Source organism: Echinops telfairi, unplaced genomic scaffold (assembly GCF_000313985.2).
Source record: "Echinops telfairi isolate 266 unplaced genomic scaffold, ASM31398v2 ScPeMD7_7400;HRSCAF=8409, whole genome shotgun sequence".
Taxonomy (NCBI): domain Eukaryota; kingdom Metazoa; phylum Chordata; class Mammalia; order Afrosoricida; family Tenrecidae; genus Echinops; species Echinops telfairi.
In genome coordinates this window covers 45144353-45163896 of record NW_022111300.1, presented here as the reverse complement: position 1 = coordinate 45163896, position 19544 = coordinate 45144353, and the positions used below count along the sequence as shown (strand labels likewise).

At 53.2% G+C, this 19544-nt stretch overlaps 1 protein-coding gene across 1 annotated transcript in view; it reads left to right on the top strand.

Annotated features, from left to right (window-relative positions):
* Positions 1-19544, top strand: part of CPLX4 (complexin 4) — a 26723-nt gene that overhangs the window by 4839 nt on the left and 2340 nt on the right. The window contains exon 2 of the mRNA XM_004703019.1: positions 3508-3595. Coding sequence (XP_004703076.1) covers positions 3508-3595 — 88 coding nt within the window. The remainder of the gene's footprint in view (positions 1-3507; positions 3596-19544) is intronic.

Below are 19544 nucleotides of genomic sequence, written 5' to 3'. Positions count from 1 at the left end.
GTGGTACTGTGAAGGAGATACTGAATTAGAAGACAGAGCTGCGTGGTACTGTGAGGAGATACTGAATTAAAAGACAGAGTTGCGTGGTACTGTGAGGAGATACTGAATTAGAAGACAGAGCTGTGTGGTACTGTGAAGGAGATACTGAATTAGAGGACAGATCTGCTGCTTTTTTTTTTTTTTTCCTCCCCTGAAGGATTTACATTCTCTTTGGGGAAACTAGTTAGGTGTGACCATAAAGCAGGGTTTGTGAGTGATTTGTAAACTAGATCCTCCGGATTTTCTAAAATGATAGCTTCCAAAAAAGGACTTCAAGCCCATGACACCATCTGGGTTGTGTGTGTGCCCCCGGACTACTGTGCAGTAGGATCGTTCCAGGCTCTGGTTTCAAAAGGAGCCAGTGGCTGGCCTGGGGAAGGCTACCTCTCACCCCAAAATCAGTGACCGGGGAAGCACAAGGTCTAACTCTGTACCACATTTGGATTGGTGGGGATGTATGATGTCATTTGATTATCAGTAAAGATGCTCCACCCCACCCAGCCCCCCCAAAATCCAGCAGGGCAAAGGAAGGCTTTTCAAGAAATCAGGCTAAGAACACTGCACCTCAGTTCAGAAACAACTGGGAAAACACCCCGACCTGACATCATACACAATTAACTTGAAGGAGCCCTGGTGGTATTGTGGGTGATGCGTCGGACTGCAGACCACAACGTCAGCTGTTTGAAACCACAAGCCACTCTGCAGGGGAAAACGAGGCTCTCCATTTCCATCAAGATTTACAGTCTGGGAAACTCAAAGAGGCAGTCCTCTGGGTCAGGATGGACATGACGGCAATGACGGATATAGAGACAGCCTAAACGCCGAAGCGAGGAGGTTTCTAGAAAGAAAAGCCCCAGAGAGCTTTGCAACGTAGACGCAGGCAAAAATGTCCGACACAAGATGCCAGATCGCCCGCCGTGAAAACTGTCGAGTGGTACGTCATGGTTGTTGGGTGTGTGGGGTCTGTTTTGATGCATAACAGAAGGACACACCGTCTTGCCCTGCGCAAGCCTCACCAGCAATGACAGGCTGGGCCCTGGCTGCAGCGACCCGGTCGATGCATCGGAGGGACCACATGAAAGTTAGAAGCAAGCGCTTAAAAACGTATCGTTAGGAACCAAGTAGGCCCGGCCCCGCTGGGAATGAAAGCTTTGTGACCGTGAACATGACAAAGGTCTAGAGGTCAGATCAAGAACGCCTCCAAAGCCCAGGCCCAGCTCCCTGCCATCCGGTCCAGTCCACTGTCCCTCACAGTGACCCTGCAGGACAGGGTACAACCGGCCTTGTGGGTTTCCTGAGCCTGTGACGCTACAGGAGTAGCAAGCCCCGTCTTTCTCCCCCTGGAGTGACTGGTGGTTTTGAACTGCTAACCTTGTGGCTCACGGCCCAACACATAACCACTTCACCATTAGGGCTCCTTTGCAGTTCCAGGGCTCCTAAGCTTTCGGGTTAATAGTCCAGCACAAGGAGCCCTGGTAGCACAGTGGTGAAGCACTTGGCTCTTAACTGAGAGTCAGTGGTTTGGACCAGGCAGCTGCTCTGTGGGAGAGAGCTGGGGAGTCTGCTTCTGTCTTAGAGGGCCCTAAGAGTTGGCTTCTGTGGCGTTGGCCCAGGAGCCCTGGTGGTGTAGTGGTTAAGCTTTGGGCTGCAATCCGCATGGTCAGCAGTTTGGAACCACCAGCAGCTCCGAGGGAGAAAGATTGTGCTTTCTACTCCCGCCAACAGTTACAGGCTTGGGAATATACAGAGGTCTCTAGGAGTCAACCCACATGGATTGAGTTGGGTTTGGGTTAGGAGGTTTTGGTTGGGAGGATGAGTTCAGCACAAACCGATAACACCACCGAGGAGCTCAGAAACCAACTCAGTCCAATGGAAACAGGGTTTATGTTAAGGAGGCAAGATACATTGTGAAGCCCAAGAGCAGGAATCCCCATGGGCCACCTAGGCCAGCAGAGGCTGTAGGGACAATACGCGCACGTTATCATTCCAGCTTGCACCTTTCCCACTTCCTCTTCTCCCGGCCCCCCTCCCTCCTCTTTTCTCCCACTCACCCCTGCAGGGCAGGCAGCAGACAGTAGCCACGCCTCCTCCTCCTTCAGTTCTGGCCACACTAAGCTAGGTGGGTTTTTTTGTCTTTCTCAGAGAAGAGATTGTATTTACCCAGCGTGGGCCAATGGGTGCAGCCAGAGGGCAGACCCACGCAGGTATGCTTAGCTGGGAGGTGTGGGAAAGAAGGTGCGAAAATCAGTCTCCTCTCGGCCCACGAAATCTCCCCACAGAAAAATAGGAGAGAAAGGACAGCTTTATTTGGGAATAAGCGTTAAACTGGAATATGACGTAGCACAAGCAAGGACAGGAGGACACCTGACCCTTTATCCAGCTCCCCGGGTACAGCACACAGCACTCAGTTTCAGTATCTTGTAGGGGGGGTACTTGATGGCACCCCGGGGAACTGGAGGGAGGGATATTCTTCCTGATGACCTGATGTGAAAAGGGAAGGCTCTCAGCTCCTTGGGGAAACCTACCTTTTTCACTTTTCATTGCAAATTAGGTGGAGGTTTGCAGAACAGAGCATCGTTTTTATTTCTGCAATTCAGACTCATTCTGATTCAGCTCCTCCATTGCAAATCCCCTCAATTCAATGTCTGTGGCGAATCCCGTTTCCTCCCTGTGTGTGCTGTTTCCATTCTTGCTCCTTTCCTCTCATTCGTTCTGAACTCGGTCCCTGGGTCAAGGCTGCCCTTTTGATCTCCAAAGGTTGATGGTTCTAAACCCGCAGGGTGATGGAGTCTTGGGGGGTTCTGCCAGTCTCTAGGTGACCAGTAAGCCTGGTCTCTTTGCTGATGTTGAGTTTCATCCCACATATTTCTCCCCCTCCATCCAGGACCTTCTAATGTGATCCCAGAGCTGTTGGTGGTGGGCGCTGGGCACCATCTAGTTCCTCTGGTCTCAGAGTCAAGGAGACAGGTGTTTATCTGGCCCCTGAACCCATTGGACTAATTGGGAACTGTACTTTCTAAAGAGACAGAGAAAGAATTTGCCCTCAAGCCAATTCTGCAAGCACAGGCGGGGTGGGGGCCCTCTTCTTTATTTTCAACTGGAGAATGAAACCTTTGGCTTTCAATTTGGAGTTGTCCCCACAGCAAGGAGAGGGTGCTCTCAGATGTTCCCCGTGACATGCCACCATCTAACCCGCCCACCCAGTGGCATGTGGAAGAGAGGCCTGGGTGTGCGTGTGTAAAGACTAGAGTCTCCTACCCCCACCCCCAGCCCCATATAAAGCAGTTCTAGTCTGCATACAAGGGCTCCCCATGAGTCAGATTGGACTGGTGGCCATGGTAACCTGGATCATTAGGGTCCCACGAGTCTGCCTGCTCTGGGGTTGGGAAGAGTAGCCCCGAGTCCTGCTCATGGGCAAGGGATGTTTTTTGAGTCCTCTTGAACGTAATCCTCTCCTTCAACCTCCAGGATGGAAAGGGACGCCGCCTTCACCCAAAAAAAGGCCGAGAGGGCGTGTCTGCGAGTCCATCTCCGCGAGAAGTACAGGCTTCCAAAGGTACGACCTGTCGGCACAGCCAGGCTGATCGGAGTGGATGAGGTAGAGGACCGTCCACCAAGGGCTGCCTTCGTGAATGCGCACTGCACGCCCGTGCACGAGCACGCACGCTTCCCTCTTATCCTCTAGCACTTCACCTGGGGATGGGGCCCTGAACTGGGAGTTCATACAGCCTTTACCTCTGTGAACCTCCACATCTTCTCCACAAACCAGGCATTAGCGCCTACAGATGACAGGCTTATGTAAAATCTACCTATCTATCTATCGATCTACCTATCTATCTATATCTCAAACAAAAGCTCATCGCCATCAAGCGACGCTGACTCACAGCAGCCATGAAGGACAGGGTAGAACTCCCCTGTGGCTTTCTGCGACTGTAACGCTTTACGAGAGTAGAAAACCTCTTCTTTCTCCCACAGAGCAGCTGGTGGTTTTGAACTGCTGATCTTGTGGTTAGTAACCCAGTGTGTAACCACTAGTCTGCATGCATGGGATCCCCATGAGTCAAAATGGACTGGGTGGCCATGGTAAACTGAGGCTCCTAACTGCAAGGTCAGCAGTTGGAAACCCCCAGCCGCACTGTGGGGGAAAGAGGGGGCTTTCTACTCCTATAAAGTTCACAGTCTGGGAGACTCACAGCCATCTACCACCTCATTTACACAAGAGGAAACTGTAGGAGGGTGCTGGGTTGTCACTTTGCAAAGGCCCACCTCTACTGAGCCACAGAATTAGGGGAGAGCTTGGCCCCAACACCTAATTTGCACAAGGGTGAGCACGCTGTAAATTTGAGTGGGGGCTTTGATTCTGTGGGTGGGGCGGGAAGCAGAACCTTGCAGTGGCTGAATGTGAAATTGTTCACTGTGCATGAGCAAGTCAGTACAAGGCAGCCCTGGCTTACCTTGCTGATTGAGTGACCCTCCATCCCTGACGGAAATCTGACATTACAGACGCCAGGGGGTGAGTGGTGTCCTTGGTCCCCAAGTGTCCAACTTCCCAGAGGACAGGCACCACACAGCACAGCAAAACAGCTCCATCCTGGGACCCTCCTGTCTCTCCCGTGCCTACCCCATATCCCCTGCCACCTATGGCCCCACATCCATGGTCACCTCCCACTTCCATAGCCAGGACTCTGGGTGCTCCCGGGCTGGAAGGAAGCCCTGGAAACAGGAGCGTTTCTCAGGAGAGGAGCAAGCCTCGTGGAAGACGCCCAGCGGCTCCTCGGCGCCGCCTGCTGTCCCCAGAAGGAACTGCACCCACGTGCGGGAGCCGAAAGCATTCCTCCAGGCTGTGGGCTGCAGCGAGGGCAGAAATGTCGATCTTTTTAAAACATTCAGTAGAAAAACACTATGGTTGCTGTTAACTGCCCTCTAATCCACTGTGACTCACGGCGACCCCCTATGTGCAGAGCGGCGCTGCTGCGTAGTTTGCAGGGCTGTGGCCGGACGCCTGGGCTTTCTCCCGCAGGGTACATCTCGGTGAGTTCGAACCACGAGTATTTGGGCAGGTAATGGAGAGTTTCACCCTTAGCTCTGAGCACCAATCTGGGATACCGTTTTTATGTTTAAATTATTTTATTAGGCGCTCTTACAACCCTTATGACATTCCGTACATGGATTGTATCAAGCACATTTGTACATGTGTTGCCATCTTCATTTCCAAAACATTCTCTATGTGAACCCTTAGTATAAGCTCCTCTCTTTTCCCCTCCCTCCTACCCTCCCACCCTCGTGTATCCTGCTCAATTATATATTGTTATTGTTATTTTATATCTAACCTTGTCCATTGTCTCCCTTCAGCCACATTTCTGCTACTAGTCTCCTGGGGGGGGGTGTGTGTGGCTATATATCCAATCTTGTAATGGGTTCCCCCTTTCTCACCCTTCCCCCTCCCTGACCATCCCCTTATGAAGGCCAGGTTGTCTATTTCCTTCTGAAGGAACCCAGCTCCAGCCAGTCTGGAAGGGCGAGTCCTGGAAACGGCTGTCCACGCGTTGCAGGAGGCCACAGCCCGGTGAATGGGCCAGTGGTGGGCGCGGCCAGCAGGGACTTGAGTCAGAGGGGGCAGGGTCTGCTCACGCATGCGCCTGGGCTCCCCAAATGTCGGCAATTGTGAGCGAGGGACGGCATGTTGTGTCTTGAGAGATGAGTCCGAGACAGGGAGAAGGTGAAGGTCATTATGCTCAGCCCAGTCAGTGAGTGCAGGGTCTGTAGTCTAAGGTGAGCTGGGCCTGGTGCTTTCTGGGAGTCTGCGGAGGAACCCGGAGAGCGGTGGCTTTGAGATGCCATTAGAAAGCCCCCGGACCTCGAAGTTGCAGGCTTGCAAGTCCTAGATGTTCCAGTTGGGAGCAAGGAGGCTCTGGGAGGAGACTGCCAGGCCTGTGTGGAAGAAATGAAGGGAATAGATGGGAAGAGGCCCCGATGCGCGCCTCCTAAGCGTTCTGCCAAACCAGGTGCTTCCAAGGGCGGATTGTTGCCAAAGTACTTGCCAGGTCTTTATTCCACCGCACCTCTGACCTACGAAGACGCTTCAGCTTTTCTGTTGAGCACAGCTGTCTGTCCCATGCAGGGACCCCCACCAGCCGCTCTGGGAGGTACTCACGATGGCCTGTTCCTTGAGGACTGCGGTCAGGAAGGGAACTGCAGAGCCCCTACCAGGGCACAGCGCTGAGACCATCCAAGGAGCATGCCCCCCATCTCTTCCTCTTCGGAAGTTCTCAGAGCACCGTTGCCAGAATGCTGGGTTCCTGGACCAACACACAACCTAGATGCCTCAACATGGTCTCGGTTTTTCTCGAAACTCTTTCTACTAAAATAAAAAAAATTTAATTGTTTTTGGCTGCAAATGGACCCAGCAAATTCGGTTCCCTGCAGAAGTTTGTGCATTTTGCTCCGTGCATTGGTTGCCTTTCTTCTAAAGCATCGACAAGCTCCTTATTTCCATTCTAGTTGTTCCAGCTCCGTGAATCTAGCTCCCCTGTTCCCTCCTTACTTTGCCACCTCAGGGCCGGGGCCAGTGCTGACCGCATGGCTTCATTCGGATGGTTAGTTAGCAGAGCAGCGCACTCACAGGAGATGCAATCTCACTTAGGAGCTGCTCTGTCGTTGGGCTGAAAGGCGGCCTCGTTAGCAGTTGGAGTTCCGAATTTAAAGGCGATGCCAAGGCGAGAGCTGTCTCTAGGGTGTCTCTGGTCTGACCTGGTCCAGTAAGTCTGGCCTCGCCTTTAGGAATCTTGAGTTTCATTCTGCATGTTTCTCCCGTCCTGTCCAGGACGGCCACTGGTCAGTAGTGCTGGCTGGACAGCATCTGGTTCTTCCGGTCTCCAGGGAGGTGAGTTCAAGTTTCAGCTGCAAGTCCTGCAGACTCATTTCTTCTCTGAGCCTGTGGTTTCTCTCTCTCTCTTTTGTGCCACATGTGTAGGGTCCAGTAGTCGAATTTTAGCTGGCCGCTCGCGCAAGCTTTTAAGATCCCCATATCTACTCACCAAATTACATCTTGTGAACTATGTATTGTGTCAATTGACAAGCCAGCCCACAAGACTATGGTTCTACGCCCTCAAATAAAGATAAACTTCAGTGTGTCTTTGCTAATGACAGAAACGCCCATATCCCAAGTAGACACCGAGTGCACAATCATAAAGCTACTGTAAGAAGCACTCAGCCCTCACCAAAGAGCCAACCCAGGGAGACCTGCGAGTATCCCAGTAGACCCCAGCTCGGTAGGGTTTCCCACAGCCTACAGCGCAGACGTGGGCGGCCAGGACTTTCTTCCATGACAACGCAAACTGGGTAAACGCAAACTGCCAGCCTTTTGGTTAGCAGCCCAGCACAGTAACTGTTGGCAGCACCCACGAACTCCCCCCATCCTCCCTAAGGCCCCTCTGAGTTCTATGTCCCCATCGATGATGGTAGGATTTAGAGTCTAAAAGACCTGCTAACAAAGAAATGTCACTGGACAGATATCAAGGGGCTCCAGAGTCCGTTGGACTCTGAATCACAAACGTCCCCTCCTCCGGGCATGTGGGCAGAGTAGTGGCCCTGAGTCCTGTAATCAAGCCCCCTCTGGGAAGCAGCATCAGGAACAGCATTCATAGGCCACGGGACATTGGACGCATTCGGCGTGCCCGATGGCTAATGAGCACGACCCCCAGGGCACCCCCTTCACAATTCCTTGGGGTCACCCTCACAGTGGGGACACAGCAGCAGGAGGCAGGCCGGGCCCTGTGCCCTCTCCGGGGCCCTCTGAGAGCAGAGCTGAGGGAAACGCCTTCCTGGGAGCTGTCAGATCTAATCAGAGTGACCGGCGCGAGCAGGAGCTGCTTCTGCTCAGGACTGAGGGTGCCAGCGTGCACGGTGAAAGGGAGTTTTCCTCCATGGATGATTGCAAGAGGCGACTGGCTTCTGGAACGAGGAAGGATGTTGGCCTGGCCCTCTGGACAAACAGACAAAGGGCCCATGGCTCAAACGGGTTCGTTGTGCATGACAGCGGCGTTTGTCCAACTGCTGCTCTTTGATGGTCGCCTCTAATTGCAGTAATCAGAGAAGTCATCAAGCAAGTGGGGTCGGCAAACTCGTCATCTGAAGTGGACATCGTTGTTGTTTGCTGGCGAGAGTGGTTCGGACTCACGGCGACCTGCTGGACAGCAGACAGGAACGTGGGCCCGGCTCATGGCTGGTGGTGTGTTTGGGTCCCGAAGCTGCACCGACTCCCCACTCAGGGACATCCCCGTTATCCGACCATTTGCATTTATCACAACAGGAGGATCTCTACTGTCTGGTGGCCTCATGGGAAGCATGTGGGGCTGCTCACTACCAGATCCGCCGTTGGAAACCACCCGCCGTTCCTCGGGACCAGGACGAGGCCTTCTGCTGTGGCCGTCTCAGGGTTAAACTCACAGGCACGGTTTTGGCCTGTCCGGTGGACTCGATGGCAGGGAGCTTGGTTTGGGGTTTTCATCTGACTTTTCTGTGCATTAGCTACAAGCGGCAAGAATAACCTGGCTCTGGTAGTTACGGCTATGCATTACCTTGCCTGGGCTGGGGTTCTCAGTGACTTGGCAGTTACGCTATGATGTCATTTGGCAAGTACATGATGCTATCTATGGTCATCCTCCACTGGATGATCTACCATGGCCGTCCTCCGTTTTCGTCCAATGACTTGGTCTCTGGAACCGAACCGTGCCAATGAGGGTAGGCAGATGTGGCCAATCCTGTAAATCGATGTCCCTAGATACACGTCCATCATCACACACAGCAACCCGAGAGGAGAGAGTAGAACCACCGCTGTGGGTTTCCAAGACGCTGGCGCCTTACAGGAGTAGAAAGCGTCATCTTTCTCCCTCGGAGCAGCTGGTGGTTTTGAACTGCTGACCTTGTGGTTAGCAGCCCAGGGCGTAACTCACTATGCCAGAATTGACTCAAGGGCAGTGAGTTTGGTTGGTTTGTCTATGTCCAGCCTGTATTGGTTTTCCCTAGTTGTCGGACTCGGGGTAATTCAGCAACGAGCCAAACCGGTCCACCCCGACTCCTGGCGACCCCTGTGCTGCGGAGTGGACTGCCCTCCGTGGGGTTGCCAAGGTTGGGTCCTTTGGGCACGCAGCCCCTCAGTTGTTGCTGTGTGCTGTCGAGTTAGTTCTGACTGTGTGGCTCTGTGATGGAGTCCCCCAGGCTCTCCTGGGTTGTAAGCTTATAGGCGGGGGTCCTAGGTCTCTACTCCGGTGAGTGCAGCAGCTTGTGGGTCTGAACCACCAACCTCTCACTGCCATTGAGTCCATACTGACTCATGGCAACCCTATAGGACAGGGTAGACCTGCCCACTGTGGGTTTCCGAGACTAGAACTCTTTACAGAAGTCGAAAGCCCAGTCTTTCTCCTGTGGAGCAGCTGGTGGTTTCAAACTGCTGACCTTGTGGATCTCAGCTCCATGCATCCTAACCACTATGCCACCAGGGCTCCGGCACCACCACCAAGAGGACTCCAGATGTCTACCGTAGCCATGCTCACTTACAGAGTGCATCACAGTCCACCAGCTACCCCTCGCCTGGGCCCTCACTTCCTCCCTCTCTACTGGCCCCATCTTTAGGAGGTCTGAACCCCTCTTCCAACTCAAAACCAGCAGGCCTTCCAAAGTAACCATGGTTTCTAGGCATCTTCTCTTAAGCGCCCCAATTCCCTGCACTGCCTCATCCCTCCTCCTGAAGAAGCTCCGTAATTTGTCCAAACCCAGTTGAAGGTTGGGTCTTTTCTTTGGGGACTTCTTGCCGCTGGTGGCACCCCCCTTGTGGGGAGCAAGCGTCTCTGGTATCACTGCTCTGGTGCTCGCTCTCCCCAACAGCTTCTTTCTTCTCATCTTCATGGGCTCCCCTGGCCTGCCTCCCAAATCTGGGGCTTTTCTCCCCATCCTTTCCAGTGGCTGGCTGGCTGTCAATCTCAGCTAGGTTGATGACTTTCACAGCGACCCCTCCAGTCCCATATTTCCCACTGCAGCATCCACTCCTACTTGGTCACCTCACCATCTAGCAAGCTCACCTCCAACACGGACTCTCTGGCAGTCCCGGGAAACCTGTACCCCCCACCCACCCACGTGGGCTCCACCTGGCCTGCCACCTCAGAGCAAGTCGCCAAGTCACCCTAATGTCCCAGCCTCGGTCGTTTCTGGGTGGTGCAAAAGGTTGCCGAGCTCAGCCGCTAAGAGTTGGAGGTTCAAATCCATCCAGAGTGCCGTGGAAAAAAGGCCAGGCCATTCCATGGGAAATCAGCCGTGAGGGTGGGGGGTCCCCGTGCACTCGCCCCTTAGCCTTCTGTAAGATCTGAAAGAGTGCTGCTCTTCTGGGGTGTTGCCTGACCTCCCTCTCTCCTCGGTGCCCCCAGAACTGTTCGTACAGCTCTGTGACGTCATCTTGTTCTGACTGGGTGACCTGCAGTCCCCAGGGCTCTGACCCGTAGTGACCCCTGGGATGGAGTGGAACTGCCGCCACAGGCTCTTTCCTAGAAAGGAGCTCTGGTGACCCAGTGGCTGAGGATGTGGCCACCAGAGAGGGTGGTGCCTTGAGAGCCACTTGCTGTTCCGTGGAAGAGAGACGTGGCATTCCACTGTCAGACAGATGGTGCCTTGCAAGCCCCACGGGACAGCTCCACTGTGTCCTGTGGGGTCACTATGGGTCGGAATCAGCTGGACGGTAGCAGCTTTGTCTTGTTGGTTTGGGCTTGCTTTCAATCGTTGGAATAGTGGCTCTCTGGACCTTTCTCCCATGCAGCCACGGACGGGGTTTGAACAGCCAAGCTTTCCGCTAGTCATCAAGAGTGTGACCAGTGTCCAGCAGAGCTCCTTCACCCGGTCTCCCACCCTAAATAGCCTCTTGTGAATGTGTCAACTCTCCCTGCTGGGCTGCGGACCCAGTAACAAAGGGGCACCTCCTTCACCTGCACCCTCCTCGCTTAGCACAATACCTGATATAGCAATGTCTCTCTCTCTCTCTCTCTCTCTCTCTCTCTCTCACACACACACACACACACACACACACACACTGTGATGAGTAAACCAAAACTCAAACTCACTACCATCAAGTGGATTCTGACTCCTACTCACCAGGGTAGACCTGCCCCTGTGAGTTTCCAAGATGCTAACTCTTTACTGGTGTAGTTAACCTCATCTTTGCTGGATGAGTGGATGTTATTAGATGGAAAGGGAAAAAAAATACCAATGCACCCAAACAATAAAGTATTAAAAGAAAAAAAAGGCAACAGAAATCATTTGTGGACTGTAAGCTTGTAGTTGTGAAAATACATTTTCATGAAAAACAAGCCAGGACTCCCCAATTAGGCTTCTATTTCAGACATTGATATGATGATCTTAAATGCCACCCTTCTTTAAAGAGAAGAAGTCATGGGTTTTAAAGAAACCACAAGATGTTTCTTCTTTCCTCAAAACGAAATGAGCCCCTCTCCCCAGTGCATCTGTGAGTCAAGCCAAATTAATAAGAGCAAACAGTTCTACAATGAGTGCTAATCCTATTAAGGAGACTTGTCCATCTCGGTTAGGCACTGGGGGATCACGCCTGCCCCCTGCTGGGCCGCGAGGTTGGGTTACACCTGCTGTTTTGTCGCTGTATTAAGGGAGGAGGGTAACCGATGGGAAGGATGGTCTTGGAAACACGTCACGTCGTGAAAGCCCTTAGAACTGAGCCAGAGGCCTTTCTTAAAATAGTAACCACACAGGTGGCAGTGCAACTTTAGTCGCCAGCCTGCTTCCATTTGTTCTCGGGCTCCCAGCAGAGCCCCACACACCAACCCCCTGAGTTTCAGAGCAGCTGTTGCAGGTGGTGGAGTGAGGAGCCAGGGGCGAGCATCAGAGTGCCCTGTGCGATGCCACCTTCTCCTCCTTCCCTTCCCACTCCCTGTCCACCTCACTGCTTCCGATTTCGCCTCCAAAGAGCAGTGCACAGGTGGTGGGGAGGGGCCTCAAGCCGGAGGAACACATCACTGGAGGTAGCAGGCATTGGGGTCTCGCTCAGCCACGCCCCTCCCAGCCCCCAATAGGTGTTCAAGGCTGTGAACTTTGGGAAGCAGGTGGCTGGGCTTGTCACCCAAGGTGGTCCTGAGGAGTTTTGAGCTGCCACACTCTGGGTTAGTGGCATTTAACCATTTGTGCTGCCCAGGGGCTTCTATAAAAGCCACAGATCCCAGGCTGCCCTTTGGAGCTCAGGAGACTGAGGTCCTGGGAGAGAAAGCCAAGGTCCTGGGAGATAAAGCTCCTCAGTGGGTGTGGACCCAGCACACACAGTTAAACAAGAGACCGGGCTGCTTGGGGTCCAATCTCGCCTTGCCTCTGAGTGCTGGGTGATCTGGGGCAGTCAGTTGCCCTCTCTGAGTTGTGCTGTCATGTCTGAAGGGGGAATAACCTCACCCTACTTTACAGGGAAGAGACTGGTGGCCATGAGCCTCAGCACCTCCGCATATTGGAATTACCTGGTTGGCTTTTGTGGTAATTACATAATCTGTTGTCAATTTGAGACTTAAGAGTGAATGGGGTGGAGTTTAGCCTGTCAATCAGGTCGCAGCTTGATGACGTCACTTGGAGGTGCTAAGGAGATAAATAGCTCTCTGGAGGTGGGACATGCTCACTCCCTGTGAGGCATTAGTATTGAGAAAACATATGGAGCTACACTAGAGCCCTGGAGCTGAAGGAGCCATGTGGAGACTTCAACCAGCGCTGAGATGCTTCCACTGCCACTGGATCCATAAGACTTCCCACCCACTGGCCTGTGATCTTCCCACATTTGGCATCATTGCATGTGTTGCGAAAGTCTGAAGAGGACTTTATAGATTGGTATTGGACCTATGGGCTAATATCGGACTTATGGACTTGATCTGGACTGGGCTGGGATGTTTTCTCAATACTCAATTGCTCTTTTATATAAAGCTCTTTCGTATACACACATGAGTGTATGAACTTGGTTCTCTAGTCCACCTGGACTCACACAGCTTTGAAGTAAGGAGTCCCACGACACAGTGTGTTATCAGCTGGGCTGCCAACTGCAAGGTCAGCAATTGGAACCATGAGCTGCTCCACAGAAGAACCAGGCTTCCTGCTCCCTTGAAGAATAGCACTGGAATCCCACAGGAGCAGTTCCCGTCTGTCCGACAGGCTGTGTGAGCTGGAACCAAAGTCAGGTACGAAGTCTGTGTGGAAGCCAATTGCTTAGACTGATCCTGCTCCGAGGGTCTAAAACGAAGACATCTTAACATCCTGAAACAATATCCCAAGTTGGTGAGGTTTCTGGTGAGGAGAAGACAGCAACTCGAGGTTTCCGTCTAGTCTATCAAACACCCACCGCCATCGAGTCGACTCCGATTCACTGCGACCCTAAGGGGCAGGGTAGACCTGCTCCTGTGGGTTCCTGAGACGGCGGCGCCTCTTTACAGGAGCAGAAAACCTCCTCTTTCCCAGTGGAGCAGACGGTGGTTTTAAACTGCTGACCTTGAGGTTAGAGCCAAACTTGTAACCACTACGCCAGGGATCCTAAGTCAGTCCTGAAACATGGGCTCGCTTGCTCGCTCACTCACTCGCTCACTCACTCACTCACTCGCTCAGACACTTAGTCACTCACTCTCCTGTTCAGTCACTCAGTCATTCACTTACTCAGTCACTCACTCATTCACTCTTTCAATCACTCATCACTCACTCTCCTGTTCAGTCACTCAGTCATTCACTTACTCAGTCACTCACTCATTCACTCATTCAATCACTCATCACTCACTCTCCTGTTCAGTCACTCAGTCATTAACTTACTCAGTCACTCACTCATTCACTCATTCAATCACTCACAGGGTCACTCACTCACTCACTCTGTTACTCACTCATTCACTCATTCAATCACTCACAGGGTCACTCACTCACTCACTCTGTTACTCACTCAGTCACTCATTCAATCACTCACACGGTCACTCACTCACTCACTCTGTTACTCACTCAGTCACTCATTCAGTCGCTCACTCATCCATTCACCTTGTTCTTCAGCACTCAGCTCCCCCTTCTAGGAGGTCCTCTGTCTGTGGTGATGTCCAGTCCACAGGGATGTCACTGCAGTTTTATTTGGGGGATGTGATGAGGCATTACACGTGTGAACTGTGTCAAAATATCCCTGGTCTCCCCACCTCCTGTTTGCCCCTGGGCAGCAGAGAGCAGGACAAAACAGCCATTGTCTGCTCCCGGCAGACGGCATTGGTTAGCAGCAGGAACAAGGATGCTCAGTGTCCAGGGCCAAATCCCATGCAGGCCCCGCACTGCCAGCTCTGTCCGGCCCTTTCTCTTCAGGGCCGCCGCTCCCCCACCCTCTGCCGAGAGGCCCTTTCAGTGGCATCCTGATTCAGCTCCTCATCTCCCATAACATGTTCATCACCTCAGCGGGTCCGGAGCCCCAGTTCACAGATGCATCCCTGTCGACTGCTCAGCACTCCTCGGAGTGGCCTCTGCATTGGGCACCAGAACTGATGGGGGACTTGTCCAAGGTCTCACAGTCCGCAGTGACAGGGACAGGTCTGGGACCCACCGTCCACCTGTTATTGACCACCTCTGCAGGACAAGGGTCTGACTTGACTGTGGTTTCCCACAGAACAGGCGTTTTCACTTGGCCTGTCCTAGGATCCTGAGCCAAAGGGGCAAGGAGCCTGGCAGGGTTCCAGCAAGCATCGCTGTGTCCTCCTTCGTCCCCCCCATGCTGTCAGTGGTCCGGGCTTCGGCTCAGGTGACTGCGGGGTGAGCATCACCTAAAGCAACTGTCCTGCTGGTGAAGGGTCAGCAGCAGCATCCTTCTGGAAGGATGGCAAAGGTTCTGCTTTCTGGCCTCACCTGACACTACCTGTAGGCTTGTGCAGCCAGGGCCACCTGTCCTGGCTTTTTGCTCCCAGGGCTCTCCCCTGGGCCCCACTCCAGATATACCATCTTCACCAGGGTGAGGCGTCTGCCAAGCTGAAGAGACCTGCCCTCCTCTCACCTACACTGTGCTTGCCCGGGCTGGATTCCCTGCCCAGGTGAATCCCAGGATTCAGGTGGCTTTCTTCCTCAGGCCTGTGCGTCTGGGTGCTCGGGGGTGCAGGTCTGAGGACTGGGGACTGGCCCACATGTCTGTGCACGAGGACCTTTCCAGGGAGGGGGGCAGCCAGGGGTGGGAAGACACACGGGCCAGAGGCTGGACTCATGCTCTGGGCCCACAAGTAAGACAGAGGAGCTGATGGAGGTAGGGGCAATGGAGCTCTGAGAGGTGGCTTTCTCTCAGGATGGAGAGCCAGGGTACAAAGGGAAAGCGTGGGCAGGAAAGCCAAGCCTGTGGAGTGCAGGCAGGAGCCGCTCCTGGCTACCAGGAGGTGCAGACACCAGCCCTCTGCTGGGCTAGCACCAGAACAGAGGGCAGGCTCACCCAGCACAAAGCCCCCTCCCAAGTCCAAGGGGGAGTCTGTTGGTGCATTCCACCTCTTTGCTGGTTCTAAGGCACTATGTGGCCTCAACCTAGGGATGAGACAATAGCACGCAGAGTGGTTGTCTAACTTCTCCAAAGGAGCACAGCTCATAAGTGGTGGAGCGAATACTTTCATTCAAGCAAGCTCATGTTCAGGCCAGCTCCCCTAACCCCCGGGGCTACACAGCCCTGAGAATACAGAGGTAAGCAAGTCAACAGCTACGAACATGACCCACGTGCTCGCTATAACGATGGCTGCTATAAACCTGGCTCAACAAGAACCCCTAGGACAGGGTAGCACTGCCCCTGGGGTTTCCACGGCTCTCAGTCTTTACCAGAGCAGACAGCCACAGTCTTCTCCGCAGGTGGCTGGTGCAGCGGTTCTGTGGGTCAAGACCCCTTTGGGGGTGGAATAACCCTTTCACAGGGATCACCCGATTCATACCAGTAGCAAAATGACAGCGATAAAGTAGCAATGAAAATCATTTTATGGTTGTGAGGAGTCACCACAACATGAGGAACTGTATGAAAGGGTCGCGGCATTAGGAAGGTTGAGAACCACTGGGCTGGTGGGTCTCAGACGTCAACTTGTGCTAGAGTAGCCGAGTGCTTAACCATGTGCCGACAGGGCTGCTGAGGGCTACTCCAGTCCTTACTGTGGGCTCACTCAATCATTCCACGCACGTCCACTCCAGCCGCAGGGCGCCTCCCAAGGGTCTGTGAGGTTGCCCAGTGGTTTGGGCTGGTGAAGTCAGTTTGTTGGACCCTGTTAGTGTGTGGAGGCCTGCCCATTTCTTGGGGGCTTGGCAAGACTGGAAGCGGGAGAATGGGGAAGGCAGTGGGGAGGTGGTAGGAAGGAGAGAGTTGTGGGTGGGGCTTTCTTGAGGACAGGCTGCTGGTTGACTGTGGTAGTTACATAATCTGTTGTCAACTTGAGACTTAGGAGTAATGGGGTGGAGTTTAGCCTGCCAATCAGGTCGCAGCTTGATGACCTCATTTGGAGGCGCTAAGGAGATAAATAGCTTGCTGGAGGCAGGGCACTGACTCCCTATGAGACATTCCTGGTGACAAGCCACCTGGAGCTCTGCTGATGGCAGCCAGAGCCTTGTAGCTGGAAGAGCCACGTGGAGACCCACACCAGCCCTGAGATGCTTCCAGCGGCACTGGATCCACAAGCCTTTCCACCCACTGACCTGTGATCTTCCTGCACCAGGCGTCATTGTAAGTGTTGCATGAGTCATGAGCGCACAGGACCGGGCAGTGTTTCATTGTTTACAGAGTGTGTGAAGCCGTGTTGTAAAGCGAAACAAACCCAGTGGCACGTGCGTACATGTAAGAAATCATCTCACATCGAGAGGGCAGGCAGCCCAGCCCAGTCTGACTCAGGCCCACAAGTCCCCTGCAGACCCGGGCCCTCTTCCGACTTCGCACGAGCTGCAGGCTCATGACACAGAACAGCGAAGCAGGCCAGGAGGATCACAGGCCGGTGGGTACAGAGTCACGCGGACCCAAGGTCGGGGGAAGCCTGGCCGGGGGCCTCAGCTCCCAGGGTCAGGCAGCCCACACTGGGGAACCCCCAGAGTCAGACACAAGGTCCCAGCAAAAACGAAAGCAAAGGGCAAGAGAGAGAGAGGAGGCTCCCAATGTCCATCCTGATAAGATGGCCATGCCCCCAAAGAGGCTTCATCAGGCTGTGAGATGACTGACAGGTTGGGTTCCACCCCCCCTTGGACAATTTCATAAAAACTCAAGTTGACATAAAAATCATCCAACTATACACAGTGGGTCGCTGTGAGTCGGGATCTGCCAACAACAGGAATTTGAGCTTGGGTCTGCGGTCTAGCGCGGTATCAGGGGCCATCTCTTGAGGTCCTGATTAGAGGAACCTCCTCTTTAAAGGACTGGAAGGTCCTGTTTCAGAAGGTGACAACTTTACAGTACTTAGGCCCCATGGTGGTGGAGAAATTCATTCACTTGGTCAAACTACTGACAACCACCCCCCAGCCACGTTTCCAGCCCTGCCTCTAGGAGGGGAAGATCCACCGGGCTGAACTCCTGCCTCTTCCCCCATCCTCTAAGAGTGCTCAGAGGATGGGAGGCTGCCACTGGGGGGAGGTAAATAAGAAATAAATAGAAAGGGGCGCCTGGCCTGGAGCCGCTGCGGATTAGCTAGCTCATTAATCTCCACAACTGTTTGACGAGGAACTAATTAATCCGCTAAGTGCTAAGAAGGGCCCTGGCCCTGGCCAACTGCAGGGGAAGTTTCACTGGTCACCCCGGCTGCTGAGGGGAAACTGGGGGCTGCCACGGTCTTCAGGAAGCCTCCCCCACTTTACAGAGGGCACTGTGCATCTGCCTGTACAGAGGCAGGCAGCCACATGTTCCTTCTTCATATGCCGCTGATGGGTTTGAACCTCTGACCTTGGGGTTGGCAGCCCAAGGACTAACCACAGCAATTGTGGGACTCCTTCAGCAGGTTTGAGAACCCATCTTCAGACGTGGTCATGACCAGCCTTGAATTTCTTACCAGCACTCAAGGAAGACGTATGAAGATAAAATGACCATCTAAGCCTTTACCAGGAGCCCTGATGGCACAGAGGTTATGAGTCGGGCTTGTAACTGCGAGATCCGCTCCTGGTTCAAAACCAGCAGCCGCTGCATGGGAGAAAGATGGGGCTTTCTACTCCTGTAAAGAGTTACAGTCTCAGAAACGCACAGGGGCAGCTCTCTTCTGCCCTCATGCTGAGCCTGCGTCTACTCAATGGCAGTGAGTTTGGTTTGGAAGTCTTTAGCAGACTCAACTTTACAAAGTTACCTGAGGAAGCCCTGGTGGCGGTCCGGCTGCAGCACCTGGTGGGAGAGTCACGTGGCCCTGGGTAGATTGGCTCTGACAGGTGACCGGCTTTCAACAAAAAGTCTGCGGAAAACAGAATGAGAAGACCAGGGTCTGTTCCCACAATATTTTTGGAGGCCCCTCCTACACACTCGTTGTCTCTACACGCTGGGCATGCCACAATGACTAGGAGACGTCCTCTATCTGCACAGTGGCCTGATGGGCCAGCCCTCCAGGGCCCTTCCCACTGCCAGCATCCTATGGCTCTCTGCTTCCTAGCTGGCTCTGGAAGGCTGAAGTCTACAGCCTTCACCTATTAAACCTGAAGTCAGTTGAGAGGCAGGTTTCTGAGTGCAGGAGACCATGCCATTTCTGTGTGTGTGTGTGTGTTCACATCACACATGCATTTGGAGTACCAGGGTAGTGCAAATGGTCAACTTGATTGGCTTCTGATAATGGAAAGGTTGTCCACCCTGGAGGAGTGTGTTAGTCCGGGTAGACTAGAGGAACAAATTCATCGACATGCATATATGTATTAGAAAAAGCTTTATATACAAGAGCAATTGTATATTGAGGAAACATCCCAGCCCTGTCCAGATCAAGTCCATAAGTCTGATATTAGTCCATGTGTCTGATACCGACCTACAAATTCCTCTTCAGACTCACACAGCACATGCAATGATGCTGAGTGCAGGAAGATCATAGGCCAGTTGATGGGAAGTCTTGTAGATCCAGTGGCATTGTAAGCATCTCAGCGCTGAGAGGGGTCTCCATGTGGCTCCTCCAGCTCCCAGGGCACTAGTGTAGTTCCATGTGTCTTGTCAGCTGCAATGCCTCCCAGGGAGTGAGCAGAGAGAGAGTGTGTCTCCCGCTTCCAGGGAGGAAGACAGGAGTTCCCAGAATCCTCAGGAGAAGGCCATGCCCACCTGACTCCACCCCTTCACTCTTAATCCTCTCAAATTGACAATAGATTATACAGCTACCACAAGGAGCTAGACTCCGCCCCTTCACTCTTAATCCTCTCAAATTGACAATAGATTATACAGCTACCACAAGGACCTAGACTCCGCCCCTTCACTCTTAATCCTCTCAAATTGACAATAGATTATACAGCTACCACAAGGACCTAGACTCCACCCCTTCACTCTTAATCCTCTCAAATTG